The following is a 15,904-nucleotide window of genomic DNA, read 5'->3' as shown; positions in this document are numbered from 1 at the left end:
TTAGAATAATGGGAGGTGATCTTATTGAAAAATATAACATTCTGAGGGGGCTTGACAGGGTAGATGCTAAAAGGATGTTTCATCTTTTGGGGGAATCTAGAACTCGGGGGCGCAATTTGAAGATAAGGGGGCTCCCATTTAAGATGGAGATGAGGAGGAATTTCTTCTCCGAGGGCCATTAGTCTTTGGAATTCTCTTCCACAGATAGCAGTAGAGGCTGAGTCATTGAATATATTCAAGGCTGAGTTGGACAGAGTTTGATTGACAAGGAAGTCAAGGGCTATGGGAAACCGGTAAGAAAGTGACGTTAAGGCTACAATCAGATAAACCATGATTTTATTAAATGACAGCATGCTCGATGGACTGAATGGCCTATTCCTGCTCCTATTTATATTTCTTATTAAGTTTATTTCAATTTTATTTTCCAATGTACTTGAATCTATCATTCAAAAAATTGAACGTTTCAAGGCTAAAACAATTTACATATCTTCTCTCTTACTCAACCCCATTGTGGTGGGAGGTGGGAGGGAGAAATACCAAAATGCTACTTGCCAGAATCTGCCCCAAAGGCTGTTTTTATAAGTGAATAAATGGCTCAAATCTTGAACTTACCTTGGTCAATATTTAACGCTTTTCTGCCACTCACAAATGACTATCTCCCCTCACTGAAGAAGTGCTCCCTGGATGTCCAAATTTATCTATGATGCACTAAGGTTGTAACTGTGTAAAGCAAAAGTCCTGGAACACCATCTTGGGACACGATGGGTTGTTATGAGTCCCATAGAGATGGGTAAGTTTTTAAAAGTGATGAATTTCCCAAACAATCAACAGAAATAAACTGATGAATAAGATTTCATTTTTAAGGCTTTTGCTGTAACAAACAAACTAAAATAAATAGGTCAAACATTACACTCTGTTATGTCCGCCACATTTCTGGCAGATATGTAGCATTAAAGGAACAGTTCCCATAGTTAGTCCCAGCTTTCCAGCAGGGGTTTACTTCTTCCCACCACACAAGTTCAAATCTTCCAGTGTCCTTCAACAATCTTCCCACTCCCCCCAAGTTTTCCTGGATATGACTATCACCAGCAAGGCATAGCTCTGCAACTCCCTGTAATTTTTAAGAGCACTGTCTTTTGAACAGAAACTGAACTCTCACCAGCATCTTGCTTGGTCATTAACATGTCTTGCATGGCTGTTAACACAAAAACACTTCATCTCGCTTTCCCACAGTCTTAATTTCTTTGTCTCTGCGTCTCAAACAGCAGCAGTTCTTTTTCTGTGAGATATTATGAAAAGGCATTAAAACTGCCACCTCACCTTAATGGGTTTCCATTTCCGTTTCTCTCCCCATGGCAATTGAATCACAGGAACATGTCTTCAAGCTGAGGTGCTTATCCAGAATTCCCTGCTTACTTTGAGTTAAAAAGGTACATTTCAAACCATAACCATCTTGTAAAGTTCAGTGTTCATGACAAGGTTTAACTTCACAAATCTTGTTCACTGACAGCTGATTACTAAAAGCTGATCTGGATTGTTGAATATTTCTTGAAAAGTGAACTCCTTCAATGACCAGGAAGTTTTATTTGGGATATTGTTGAGAGGGGTGCAGGTCAAAAATGTTATTGGTCTGTGTCCTAGGACCATCCGATTATATGTTTTTAACTGAATGGTCTATCACTCTTACAACTCAAACAGATAAACAAATATTGGATCTGAACATATAATTCCAACATTCCATCTGTGTATGATGTATATATAACACTCCTGATTCAAAATATTTCCCAGTTTTAACATACTTATTTTTTAAGCTAAGTCTGATTGCTTTAGTTTTGGATTTTATGGAGACAGAAGTTTATTTTAGAAAGCTGACCAGCTATAAAAAAAAATCTGTTCCCTCATCCTTTGTTCTCTGGTTAACAGCTACATTGGTGTAGAGGTTGTACCCATAGTTCTTATACCTATTGGTAAAATAGCTTGGTAAATTTCACAGTTCCACATTTTGAAAGTGGACCTGTGCGCTGGGTTCTAAGAATCACTATTGTACAATAAAGTGGACTGTTACTTGCAGCTTGTAGAACTCTTGACCAAAGCCTGAATTTTATTACCTTGCTAGTTCTGTTGATTGTTCATCTGCTGCAGTCACCTGTAGTCATGTGTCCATTTTAATAGCATGTCCAGAGTGGTAATTTTTGAAAAACCACATTATTGGTTTCATGGTCAAAACTGAAAAATGATGGCTCAGTTGTGTTTTTAAGCCTTTCTTATATTTTTAGACTTGAAATATTTGGGATTTTTATCCACTGATGATCTTGAATTTTAAGCAAGCTGCAGCAGTAAAAACAGATTGAATTTCCAGCCCAAATATTGACATTAGAAACTTCTCAAATATAGAGTACTGGTGGATAAATGTTCCATGGTTTGGCATTATAAGCAGTTCCTGAAAGAGTTGTGTGTTGGAGTATTATATAAATTGTGTGAAATAGATCTTCCCTATCTTTTAGTGACGTCGAAGATTGATTTTTTTTTCTGATTCCTTTGCTTTGCTGGGTGAGGAATTGATATTCCTCACACCTATTTTTTGGGTGGACAAACTTTGGGTCATGATGTCTTGTGCTAATTTCCATCCAAAATGTGGCAGCAGGCCAATTGGAAGCTGGTGACTTCCAAGTATTCAGGCTATCTACCTGAAACGAGTACTTGGAACTTTGTGCAAATCAGGGTCCTAAAATTGCTTTTGGACCCCGCTCATAATTGTTATCAAGTGGGAGAATTTGTTTTTATCCATTCGCTTTTGGGATGTAAGTGTAGCTGGCTAGGCTAACATTTATTGCCTATCATTAATTGTCCTTGACCTCCTTCTTGAGCTGGCAGGCCCATAATAGCCTAAATGGTAATTTCTTTTATATGTTTTCATGGGGCTCGGAGGAGCTCCACAAAAGTACTTCAGGCTCTGCTATCCTAGACTTGTCCTTGCTGCACACCACCGCTAGCCCCCCGCCCCCAGGGCTTACACTGCCTCTTTCTGAGTCAGAGTTGGCTGAATCTCCTAAAGCTGATTGACAAGCTGGATTGGCATACCCAATTATTGTCCGCAGGTAGCTTGAACCCCAAGGTGCAATTTCCATTTTGACATCTTTGAGCATGTGCTTCTGTTGCATTGTCCATTTTGTGCCAGTTTCTGCTGCATCACTAATTTCTCCCTTGCCGTCTCAGTTCTTCAGCTGCTGATGACTTGAGCTAGTAAACTGAAATGTTGAAGAACGTGAGCTTTAGGCATTGAATATCCTGGGCAATGTGCAGTAAAATTCATATGATGCTCCTGATTTAATACAATGTACAGTTAATATCACTTCTTAGCAATGCAACTCATGGGTTGGTAAGCACTGATCCTTTTTTATGACGGTATAAAGTATCACTAAAATAAAAAAGCAGTTAATTAGAGCTTAAGTAAATAGGAATCGAGAAATACCTATTAGAACAGACTTGAGTGCAAACCTCAGTCTTTTCACATGTTAGAAGGATCTAAGAATAAAGAGAAAATGCTGGAAACGTGAAATAGAGGCAGAAAATGGTAAACTACACAGCATGTCCATCTGAAAAGAAGAAAAGACGTATTAAAAAAGATAATTACCAGTTGAGCCCAGTGATCATTTTTAGATAACCAGTGGAGTTCTGCCCTGCAGGAAGAGGCACTCACTGGACATGCACCTCTGGAAGTTGTAGGTGCATGGCTCTTAAATTAGTGGACAGGAAATCAGAGGATGTACATCTCATGAAGCCTTCTTTGTGAGTATTGCTCACAATGCAAGTGTTGGATTGTGAAACTTCCACCTAATTAAATTGTGTGTCGTTCCAGTCAATTAACTATGATCACATCTGTCCTTCTCAGGACACAATGGACTGTGCCCATGGTGTATCTTACTTCTGTATTGAACATAACCTGTTGTGGCTATAGAAGCTGATTTGTAAGTGCTAGTCCCTTCTGCTAGCACAGATGAACAGCGTTGGCCCAAGGTCGACTGTTTTTTCCTTCTGGCCAGCTCTCTTTTCTGCCATCTGGTCATTTCTTTTGTCCTCTGCATTTCCATGCTCTTCCTGACTGTTTGTCTCCAGACACTCTGGTCAGCGTGAACTTCCCACACATCACCTCCGACACCAGTCAACGTGAGATCTCGCTTGCAGACATCCTTGTTTCGCAGATGTGCATGAACTGTTGGTTTCATTTGTGAAATGGCTGTAATCCATTTGGCTCACGAGTCCTAGCCAATGGATTCGCTGCTGACTCAAGGGCAAATATGCTGGGGATCCCTGCATGTTGGTGTATTTCAATATTCAGCACTTTATTTGGCACTTCCTAGCAAGACATTCATCTGAGGCAGCGGAGGTAGAAGTTTTTCTTGGCTTGCATTAGTTGTCTGTACCTTGTTACTGTAAAGGAAGGTGCTGAGAATGCAAACCTGGTACACATGGAACTTTGCATTCTCGGTTAAAAACTTGGGACTCCGGTGATTGGCTCATCTTAGTAGTTCCTGCCATGTCATGTTAATGTACTTTTATATCGACTGATGCTCCTACTTCTTTTCCTTCTGGCTATCCCTGTCTTTCCGAATTAAAATGCAAGATGAGGAAGCCTGCTTTTGTTCATTGAGGGCATTGGTTTATTCAAAGCAAAAACCTGAGGATGCTGGAAATTTGAAATAGAAAGAGGTAGTGCTGGAAAAACTCAGCAGGTCTGGCAGCATCTGAGGAGAGAGAAACAGAGTTAAAGTTTCAGGTCGATGCTCTGGCTCGCTATTCTGTTACACAAACTTAATGAGGCAAGTATTGTTTGTTTAAGTGGTTTGCTATTAAGTCCACTAGCACAGGGAACGTTTTTCTTCAGAGGCTCCCCAACCATGCTATAAAAATTCAACTCTTTCCCCCTGTAGCATAAGCGTTTTGTCTATACAAAAATTAGTTTTACAATTAAATATATGTCTCTATTTTTATTTTATCTAATGTGAGACTTTCTGCTGGTACTGAGCAACCAATCTGTCAAAATTGGACGTATGGGGGTAACAAGAATGAGTAAAAATTGAGAAATGATTGACCCAAAAGCCAAATAAGGCATGTAGAGACCAACACTAAAAGGAGAAATGGATAAGCAAAATGTAAGGGAATGGTAAACCAAAAGCTACAAAAATTAGTAAATGATGGGAAATCATCAACTGCCTGCAAAGACCAGCCCAAAATGGGAAATAGTTAATCAAAAAGGGAAATGATAAGTCAGATATGAAAACTAGTAAAAAGGTTAACACAAAAGTCAAAAATAATTTTCAGAGACCAAGTCTGAAGTGGAAAATGGTTAATTATATGCCTTTCTGAAAGTGTATTTGCAGACCTGGAATTACCTTGGTTAATGATTTTCCATTGTGTGTTTCTCCTCATCTGTATGGCTGCAGTTGAGTATTCCAGAATTCAGAGTCTGGTTTCCTCTGGAACTGACTGGTGCTGCTGTGTGCTATTTGGCTGCACTGGCTTTGAATAAACAAGGGAAGAAAGTGAAAAGACACTCCACTGTTGGCTTGTATGTATTGACCTGGTTTTCTATTACATCTTTGAGTTGGAATATCAGATCTCCTCTGGGTCAATGGAAGATAAAAGGGCTTTGCTGAACTGGGTAAGCCTTTGTGGTTCTACATTTGCCAGATGAGTTACAGGAAAAAAGACAACTCCCTGATGGATAAATCTGCAGCCCTGTGAAATGCTGAATTGGGTGCATCATTTAGCAACTAATGATATCAGAGTTAAAACTGACTGTCAGTCCCTGAAACCTATCAAGAGAGACCTGTTAAAACTACAGAGATCAAGGCTGTCATCCGTGTGTGCACCAATCACCTTGCCTTAGCGATTAATTTTCGGCTCACCAGTTGACACTTCAGGGGATGCATTTTGCTCTGGTGTTCTGAGTCAGATTTGGTGGACCCTTTGAAACCTTCTCTCGGACCCTCTAGGTGTTGAGAAACCTTTCACTAAAGGAAAATCCCTTCGTGCTCTATTGAATAGTGCAGGTTTCATAAGTGCTGCATCACTCCTCCTTTTATTGATTTGGTCTTGGGAAGGACCCTAATGCATCACCTGATTTCTATCTGTTGCTGGACTAGTGTCAATCTATAGTTAGCTTAATTTGAGCTTTTGCTCACACTTTAAGAATATTTGACATTACCCTCCCTAACTCATGAACAAGTCACAGAAATGACCTTTAATTATCCTCTACTCACCATAGATTCAAAGTGGAAGTGACTCTGGTGACAATACAATAGTTGGTCAATGTTGTGCCTGAGGTTTATTGATATGATTTCATTGGTTGTTAAACTGTCCTCTTGTTGAATTGCTATTATCATAGAAATTAATAGCATGGAAGCATTTGGTGACACGGAGCTATCCAGCCTAATCCCACTTTCCAGCTCTTGGTCCATAGCCTTGTAGGTTACGGCACTTCAAGTGAACGTCCAAGTTCCTTTTAAACATTATGAGGGTAGTAAGCTCCAGACCCCCATCACACCCTGGAAGAAAAAAATTCCCTTCAATTCCTCTGTAAGTATCAAAGCTCTTACCCTAAATCTATGTCCCTGGATATGCACTGTTCAATAAAGAGAAATAGGGTGCTCCTATCCAATCTATTTAGACCCCTCATAAATTTTGTATAATGAAATTAGGTCTCCTGTCTGTCTCCTCTGTTCTCAGGGAATGTCAAAATGTGCATGTTTTTTAATGATCATCTACAAAAACAATTTCAAGGTTTTGAAAAACAGACCTTTCAATGGCTGATGACAGCCAGGTAACTCAGGTTATATGTCAAACGTGTGCAGTGCATTTTTCAATTGCTCACAGCAGCAATAGTAATATTATTCAACATCTTTGGACAAAAATGGACAAGGAGGCTGAGCGAAGCAAGTGTGCAACTCCAAGTGTTTCTCTTTTCTTTTGTTTTGTTAAGCAAAACACAGAAGCTGATCAAACACATGTAGATGATGAATTGTTTGTTTAACATACTGTGTGCCTTGGACACACTTTCATATCTCGTGATTGTACCTCTTGGTTGATTTTAAAACCATAGTTCTGATTGATTGCTGTTGAACTCGCTTGAATACAAGTTATTTTACTTGGAGTCCCATGTTCAGCAGAGGGAAATGTGGTTACCCTAGCTATCTAATGGTACTGTGGGTGTACCTACACCACAAGGACTGCAATAGTTCAAGAAGGTGTCTCGTCACCAACATCTCAAGGGCAAATGGGGATGGGCAATAAATGTTGGACTTGTCAGTGATGCTCACATCCCATGAAAGAATTTTTAAAAAGTTCCTAACAAGGATGCAGGCCAGAAGCTCTGCCACCTCTGCCCCCACCCCGTGGAGGGGTCTGATAGAGCAGGTAACCAACATGTCGACCGTGCTGGTATTTTCACCCCTGTCTCTGTTCCTGGTCTCGGCATGTCCTCGAACTCAAGCCTGTTTAACTCGATTTCTCTTTTTACAGATGTTGTTTAACCAGCTGAGTATTTTCAGCATTTTTTGTGTTTATTTCCGATTTCCAGCATCCACAGCATTTTACTTTTGTATTATTGCAGATACATAATTATGTTTCCAAATAATCTTAATTCAAAGTTGATTAATTCTAATTATCTGACAATTATGTTTCCTTTGGTCCAAAAAGAAAATTTGGATTGGGAGTGGTTACCATAATAGGGCCTGCAGTTAATTCTATGCAAAATGTTGTGCTTCTTCTAGCTTTGTTACATTATCCAGATGACATTCCATTGATTTGCCAACATACTGTGGTCCAGTCTATTAGGATGCAGGTTCCCATAGTGAATGAGAGACTATCTGCGCACGTATCTTATGTCGCATGTCACACTATACTATCCTTTGTTGCTTGCCTGCCTTATCAGTTGAAGATCTTTGATTTCCTTTGATGTAGAAGAGGACAAATATCACACCCTTGAAATTTTAAGAGGAAATTGATTATTGTTGTAGAAACCAGCTTGTAGAAACCAGCTAGAAGAGACAATATAAACTAAAAGGCACATTTTTAAAGGAGCTGCAGGAACCAAGAGAGCTGTGGGTGTATAAGTTTAAGGTTGTTGCAATAACATATGGGATAGCTGATTTTGTTTTTAAAAACATAGGCCAGAATTGTCCCAGATTTGCACATAGTGCGATAGCGAGCGGAAAAAAAAATGTTTTACCCACTGGCCGCAATGATGGGTTTTCACACCTTTTCATCCCATTCCTGGTGCGTTCTGCCTCATTAATAATGCATCCCTGCGAAACACCAGATGGCTGCCGGGTCGGCCTCTGATTCGCCTGCCCCTGCTGTAACATCAGGCTGTCAGTAATCTGGACGCCATATTTAAAGGGTGCAACCATACAGAGTTAACACTCTCTCTAAGGGACCAGAAGCTGCTCCAAAGCCATGACTGCCAAATGGAGAAAATGTGCTGCCCTCAAATTTAGCAACGACTCCCTTGGGCGCCTGCTGAATGCATTGGAGGCCCGCGGGGTAGTCCTGTACCCCTGCTCTGGGCAAAGACCACAAAGTAAGGTCACCTATCCAGCATAGGAGTTGATGGCAGTGGTGGCTAGCACCAATACCTTGCAAAAGAGGACAGCCACCCAGTGCCGAAAAAGGATAACTGATGATCTCTGTTCTGCCAGGGTAAGTCACTCTCAACTCACAAACCCATCACACATCCACAGGGGTTTCACTCACTGCTAGTTCAAGGGGCATCACCATTTACACTCTCTCACACACCTTCATCTGCCCTGCAGATCGTGTCTTCATCCCATCCGTGGCACCACTTGCCACCCACATGTGCCAGGCATCCTTCTCACCTGTCCTAGCAGGCATTCAACTTACAACATTCTCCACCTGTGTTCATGCAGGACAAGCTAGCATGCAACAAAAGGGAGAGATCACAGATTGGTGGAGGAATGCCTGACATCATGGTCCTCACAGACTTTGAAAATAGAGTCATCCAGCTGGCTGGCGACGATCTGGACCATTTCTGTGCTGACAGTGAGGTCAGCGGTGCTCAACCAAATGAGAATCTAGCAGGGAAACATTCATCAGTCATGCTGAGTGTGTGTGACCCTGTCCTGCAGTTCCCTGCCATGTACTAATTATCTCTCTTTGCTTTTGCAGGCAAATCTGGGAAGCAGCTGAGGGGGTCCATGAGCCAGGTCCTCAACCCGAGCCCTGGAGACATGTCGGAAGAGGAATCTGATGACACCCTAATTGAAGATCCATCACAGCACTCACCCCTAATTGAAGATCCACCACAGCACTCACCCACACCCTCCATCAGTGCAGATAGACACACTGTGGTGGGACCTAGTTCTAGAGGAGCCTCAGGATCACAATCTGGTGAACACATCGCACTGTCTGATTCACAGCAGGTGGCGGCAGGGACTTCCCAGGTTTCTGGTGCTCAGAAGACTGCTGGAGGCCATAAATCTGCTGAGTCCGAGTTAGATGAGGAGCATCTAGACTTGGTCATACCTCAGCTGCTCGGGAACATTAGGAAGCGATGTCCGCTGCACTCCTCAGGTTACAAGGCCTAATGGAGGACTGTGTCCGCCTTCGGTCTGAGGTGATAGCGCCGGCATGCCAACGCACTGACGTTAACACTGGTAGGAAGGCTGCTGCCCTGGAGACCTTGTCCCAAGACGTTGCTTTTGCACTGCTGTGTGGGCTGAACTCCATCGCTGATGCCATGGTCAGCCTTCAGCAGTATCAACATGAGAGGGGAGCGGGGCATCTCGATCTCACTCCAGCTTTCCCCTTCTCAAGAAGTCAGCTAGGATCCCTTGGGCACTCATAGGAAGAAGGATCAGCAGGTGCACACCCTGGGGTCATCCACTCAGCTGAGCCTGGGAGCGCCTGGCCCATCTGAAACCCCTCTTCCTGTGATCCCAGCAGCTCCAGTTCCACAGATTGAGAAAGGTGCCACTACCACACATCAGGATCCCAAAAGCAGGCCAGGGTCCTCCAGATCTTGGCCCTCCAGGGGACACCCACCAAGGTCATCACAGTCAGGGCTTAGCAGTCAGCAGGCTGCCTCCTCCTCCGCTGTGGATGTCAGAGGAGCACCAAGACGTAGCGGCAGGGATAGGAAGGTTAAGATGATGTAGTTGCACAGCCTGGGCATGAGTGTCATTCGCTTGTACTTAACATTCAGTGTTCTAAATAAATTCCTTGCCTATAGCTCCTTGTTCTGATGTGCAGTGTTCATGCCACTCAGATGTGAAACTTTGGTTTCTGCACAATATAAAGGCAAGTGTCTCAGTCCAGGGCCTCTTCCTTGTGCAGTGTGTAACCTTCAGACCAAAGTGATGGTCTGGCTTCACACTCCCTGCACAAATTAGTGAGGCCTGCAACTCAATGGTCTTGTCATTGCTGCCAGAATGTTGTGCGCATATGTCACAGAGTTCTGTCATTCTCTCTGGTGTGCTCTCAGCACCTTTAAGATGGAGCTGGCCCCTCTTTCTTCAGTGTCAGTGACTGGTGATGCTGTGCTCCTGAAGGGGTCAGATGCTGAAGGCTGACAAAGGATCAGGTGCATTTAAAGCTTCATGTCTGCATATCCATGGCATGACCCTGGTCACAGAGCGCAAGTGAGCTGCCCTCAGCCAGATAGGAGTCAGATATTCCCAGAGGCAATGTGAAGATCTATGGAACGTCGCCACTGCATGTCGTCGTCATCATCCTCCTGGAATCGAGCGACTATTAGGGCCTCCACTGCATCTCCATGACAGGAGCCTTATCACACAGGGTGTATGCACTGCCATCAGCCGCACAGGAGTCAAACGTTCACCGATGCAAGGTGAGAATATCAGAACTGTCCTCACTGCATTTCAGCATCACCCTCCACGAATCTTGCAGCTATGAGGGCCTCCTCGGCATGCCTGCCTTGTCTGGCCAGTGCAATGGCCTCGTCACCGGCATTGTCTCCTTTGAGGACCTCATCATCGTCATCCCCTTTGACGTCCTCTTCGCCGTAGGATACGTGCAGCTCCTCCATCTCCTCCTCAGTCAGGTCCTTCCCCCTTTGCAGTGCCAGGTTGTGGAGCATGCAGCAAGCAACAGTGGTGCGCGATACCATCTGGAGACTGTATTGCAGTGCTCCACTGGACCTGACCAGGACCAGAACCTCATTTTCAAAATGCCTATCGTTTGCTCCACCTCGTTATACCATCGCTCTGCTGCAGTCTGAGGCTGCCACACTGGGCGTCATTAGCCATGTCCTCTGTGGGTAGCCCTTGTCCCTGAGGAGCCAACCCTGCAGCCTCTCTGGACCTGGAAGGTATCAGGGATCTGAGACCTGCTAAGGATGCAGGAATCATGGACACTCCCTGGGAATCATGTGCAGACCTGTAGGATGCAGTTGTTGCGGTTGTACACCAGCTGAGCGGAAGCCCTTGTGGTTGACATAGTCGGCTACTTGTTCCACGGAGATCTAAGCACCATGTGAATGCAGTTGATGGCACCCCTCACGAGTAGAAAACTTGAGATCTTCTCAAATCCCAGCGCTTTTGTTTCCTGACTTTCCTGATCTTGAACAAAATGCACAAAGTTCTGTGCTTTTGCGAAGATGGTGTCTGTGACCTCCTGGATACACTTGTGCGTGGAGGCTCGTGAGATTCCACACAGGTCACCTGTGGCATAAAAATTGAGCACCGTGGTCACTTTCACAGCCACTGGCAGTGCATGCCCTCGTGGCACCAAATCCTACAGCAAGTGGCTGATGTGACTGACCAGTTTCCTAGCCATGCGCAATCTTCAGTGACACTGCAGTCATCTGCAGAAATGTCAGGTGCTGGCTTTAGACCCTGGGTCTAGCAAGGCGCCTATGAGTCTTGGCTCATTGTGGATCTTCAGCTGCATGAGCAGCAGGCCCTGCCACCCCTTCATCTTGAGGGAGGTACTTTGCCCTTTGCCGAGCCAGGTGTCTCTGCCACTCTGTTATTCTTCTCTGGTCTCCGTAAGCCATGAGACATACCACTAAGTCACCAGGCTTCATGAGCCTGATGTTCTCATGCTGCAGGATCAAAGAGAGACGTGTGGGCGAGCATCGGTGTACTAAGAACCTCTGTTGGTTAAGGCCCCTTCATGCATGCAGGAGAGTGCTAGCCACCATTTGGATGGCCAGTGTGTAGTGCGCTCATTGACTGTCCAAATCCACCCACACCTGACCCACTCCATGTGATCAATTGGTGGCAGCCTCAGCTATTGGACTGTGCTGTGCCATCAGCTCAGGCACAGGCATTCTCCTAACCTGCACTGCAAGGCTGCATTTTTAGCTTGAACCATAATGGATACTGATCCAAACCTTAATGAAGATATTGCAAGGGGCTCTGCGCGCCTCCACCAGTGACTGCTCCATGGCTACTTTTCACAAGGGGATTGAACAAATTGTCCAGTCAGCCAATTGCTCTGCTGCCCTCTTAAAAACCACATTAATTTGATGTCTGCACCCAAGGAGTGAAAAGTTCTGCAGCATTTGGTGGCACTTAATGCTTTTGCATTAGTTGAGTGGAAAATCTTCAGAGGCCTGACTCCAAGCATGTCAATGGAGCTGCAGCTGAACAGTCTCAGCTGTGGAAAAATGTTCACATTTGACAAGCTTTCCCATGTTCGCGGCTGCTTCCCTCACCCATGTTCCCCACTGGCATGTTCCTGTGTATTTCCTTCAGCCTGTACTGATTTGTATACCCCACCTGGCCTGACCCGCACTGGAGCCCTTGCCTGGCACCGCATGGAAAGCCAGCTGGGAAAAAGCGACTTGCCTGTTCCCCCCGTGTATGCACAACGCTTTTTCCTTGATGTTCTATGGGCTATGTTCGTGAAAACTGTACAAGGTTGTGTACTCTCACCACTGAGTTCCCCTCGAAGTTCGGCTCGCCAGGTGCTCGCCTTTTAAAGGCAGTCGTAAAGCATGCTGTTCTGAAGTCACGCCGACGTGGACGGTAAACTTGGCAGGGGGGTATGATTCCAGCGGGCAGGGCTAATAATTAGATGCAAATATATTAAAATGACATTCCTGACATGCGACAGTGGGAAACGCAGCCCGCCATTGATAGGTGGAGTGGACAATTGCAAACTGGTTTCACAACAGCGTAAAACTGATTTTTGGCCTTCTTGCCATACTGTCTCCCCCCCACTCGCCATGATGCCTGACGCCAATGGGCCTGGAAAATTCTGGCCATAGAGTACAAAAGTAATCCAGCTGTGCTAATCCTTTTTAAGTCACTAATTAAGATCTCAGCTGCAGTATTCTATCCAATTCTGGACACAACACTTGAGGAAAGGTATAAATGCTTTGGAGAAGGCGCAGAGCAGTTTTACTAGAATGATGTCTGTGATGAAGGGCTTCAGTAGATGGAGAGGCTAGGGAAACTGGGATTATTCTCCTTAGGGCAGAGAAGGTGAAGTGGAAGTGTTCAAAGTTCGGAAGGGATTTTATAAAGTTAACGTGAAATTGTTTCCACTGAAAGGCCAGTAACTTAGGAAATATATTCAAAGCAATTGATAAAAAGAACCTAAGGGGAGGTGAGAATTGTTCTTATTACATGGAAGTTTATGATCTGAAATTCAATGCCTGATAAGATGATGGAAACAGATTGAATAGCAACTTTAAAGAGATTTGGATATATTCTTACTGGGCTATGGGGAAGACCAGTAGAATGGGACTAATTGGATAGATCCTCCAAGGATCATTTGCTGAATGGCCTCCTTTGGTACTCTGTGTCTAAGATTATATTGCTTTGCAATGGATAATAAACCTGGTCAGGTAGTGATGACAACCTTCAATTACTAAAAAATAACTCATCATTCTTAATATATTTGTATTCGCTTTGGCTTTTAAAACCTGATCATCATTTGTGCTATGTTGTTCCCATTCTGGTTTCCCTCACTTTCCCCAGATAAGGGAGATGAAGACTATGTCTGCCTGCATTATAGTTGCACAGCTCTCAATTTAAAGATAATACTCAACAAGTACTCAACAAATGTTTGGTTATGATTTATATGTGGGCAATGGTAAGATGGTATGTGATAGAAAATCTTATCACATTTGAATGAACAGTATATTTGCAATTTTCTGTTTAGGCTCCGAAAATGTTTTTCTGCAATCAGATAAAAATACTATCAATTTTTCAGGACTCTAGATCCAAGGATATAAATGAATATTGTGACAGTGGAATTGATGGCGTGACTGCAGACACCAGCTCTCCTTCCCAGGTATCAAGTTTATTGTGGTCACCTGGCTCCAGCTATACATTACCACCCAGAAGTAACTCTACCAATGCGGTTGGCAATGATGTCTTGAGACAGAGCATTTATGAGAACTTCATGCGAGAGTTGGAAATGGGTCATATATCTGTGGAAAATGCAGACCAGTCTACAGGAAGTGAGGAAACCAGCAGTGATTCCTTCAGCTCTTTAGAACAACTGGATTTATTGTATGAAAAAGAACAGGGGTTTGTTCGAAAGGCTGGCTGGTTGTCTTTTAAACCCCTTGTTACACATCAGAAAGAGAGGAAATTGGAGCTTGCACCTCGCAGAAAATGGAAACAATATTGGGTTTCTCTTAAAGGTAATTACTAAAAACCAGATTTGATTTGTAGGCCTGGATTTTCGCAGAGTAGGGATGACTTAGGAGCCCTTTAAAAATGGCAGGCGGGTCCCAATTCTGGGATTCCCGACCCCATTTCCAATTTTCAGGAATGCCTTTTAAGAGTTTGGGCTGCTTTGGGTCATGAGCCCACACCCTACATTCCCAACCTGGCCAACCCCATTGCAGGGATATGCATGCCCTAGTCCTCCGCAATTATCGGGCCAGCTTTTCAATGAGTTGTGATGAACCATAGCCTGCATGAGGGAACGTTTTGAAAGGTAAATTCAGAATGTTCTCCTCATGGACCCCTGTGCAAGCAGTGCCCCTCCACCCATCCCCATGACCCCTCATACTCAAACCAAGCTTTGGCACTTCCATGCCCATTCACCCCACCATACACTATATAGAACCAATGAATCCTATAATGACAGTAGGATATGTATCAAAAAAAGCTTTTTAAAAAGTCATTTATTCACTCATTATTTTCCACTTTCTTAAAAAAAACTCCCCTAACTACAAGCAAATGAAAGTGTTAATCACCCAGACCCTTTTAAAGTATCAATAGAAGAAACTGTAAACACTTGAAATGTCTTAATCTTGTGTAAATTAATTGTGCAATTGACAGAAGAGATCAGAGAGCCAGAGCAGTCAATCAAGCAATGTTTCCCTGGGGCTTAGCTGTTTCAATAATCTAATGGATGCCAGGTTCTGAACCAAGAATGCATAATGAGGCTTGGCTGTGAGGCCAGACATCCATTAAACTATAGAACCAGCTGTACCTTTTTAACATTATAACTGGGACTAAGTCCTACATCACTGAGGCGGACCTTTTAAACAACTTGCCTCAGCAACTGGCAGTCCCTGTGGCTGTCTCTGAACTCTTTCCTGGGTTGGCTGACCTGACTGCAACCTGCACCTGACCCCCGGAAATGAAGTTCACACCTTCGGAATCACTTTCTCCTTAGGCGGGTGAGCGAAGCCAGGAATTTTCCTGACTCCTGCTACCCAACTTGAGGATGAAAATCCAGCCTATAGTGCTCAGAAGTGTCTCAGACTAAAATTCTGGATGAAGTCTGATAATTAGAATGGCCAGGTAGTTGAAGTTCAGATGCCATTATGGTAAATCCAGACTGCCCTCCATCCAAGGTCAATTTTTCCTTTGTAAGTTGTGGTGTTCAGAACTGTTCACTGTAATCCAGGGGTCATCTAACCAGAGCTGTAGCTGTAGCATAACTTCTACCTCCT

At 43.7% G+C, this 15,904-nt stretch overlaps 1 protein-coding gene across 3 annotated transcripts in view; it reads left to right on the top strand.

Annotated features, from left to right (window-relative positions):
* LOC121293889 (T-lymphoma invasion and metastasis-inducing protein 2-like) overlaps window positions 1-15,904 on the top strand; it is a 385,212-nt gene that overhangs the window by 156,990 nt on the left and 212,318 nt on the right. For 2 of the 3 annotated variants that reach the window (XM_041217341.1, XM_041217335.1), the window contains one exon: window positions 14,203-14,638. The exons of the other annotated variant lie outside the window; for it this stretch is intronic. In XM_041217341.1, the coding sequence (XP_041073275.1) occupies window positions 14,203-14,638 (436 nt within the window). The remainder of the gene's footprint in view (window positions 1-14,202; window positions 14,639-15,904) is intronic. 3 annotated transcript variants of the gene reach the window in all.

The sequence above is a fragment of the Carcharodon carcharias genome, chromosome 2 (genome assembly GCF_017639515.1).
Source record: "Carcharodon carcharias isolate sCarCar2 chromosome 2, sCarCar2.pri, whole genome shotgun sequence".
Taxonomy (NCBI): domain Eukaryota; kingdom Metazoa; phylum Chordata; class Chondrichthyes; order Lamniformes; family Lamnidae; genus Carcharodon; species Carcharodon carcharias.
Note: the sequence above shows the minus strand (reverse complement) of the source record. Positions and strands in the feature narration are given on the sequence as shown.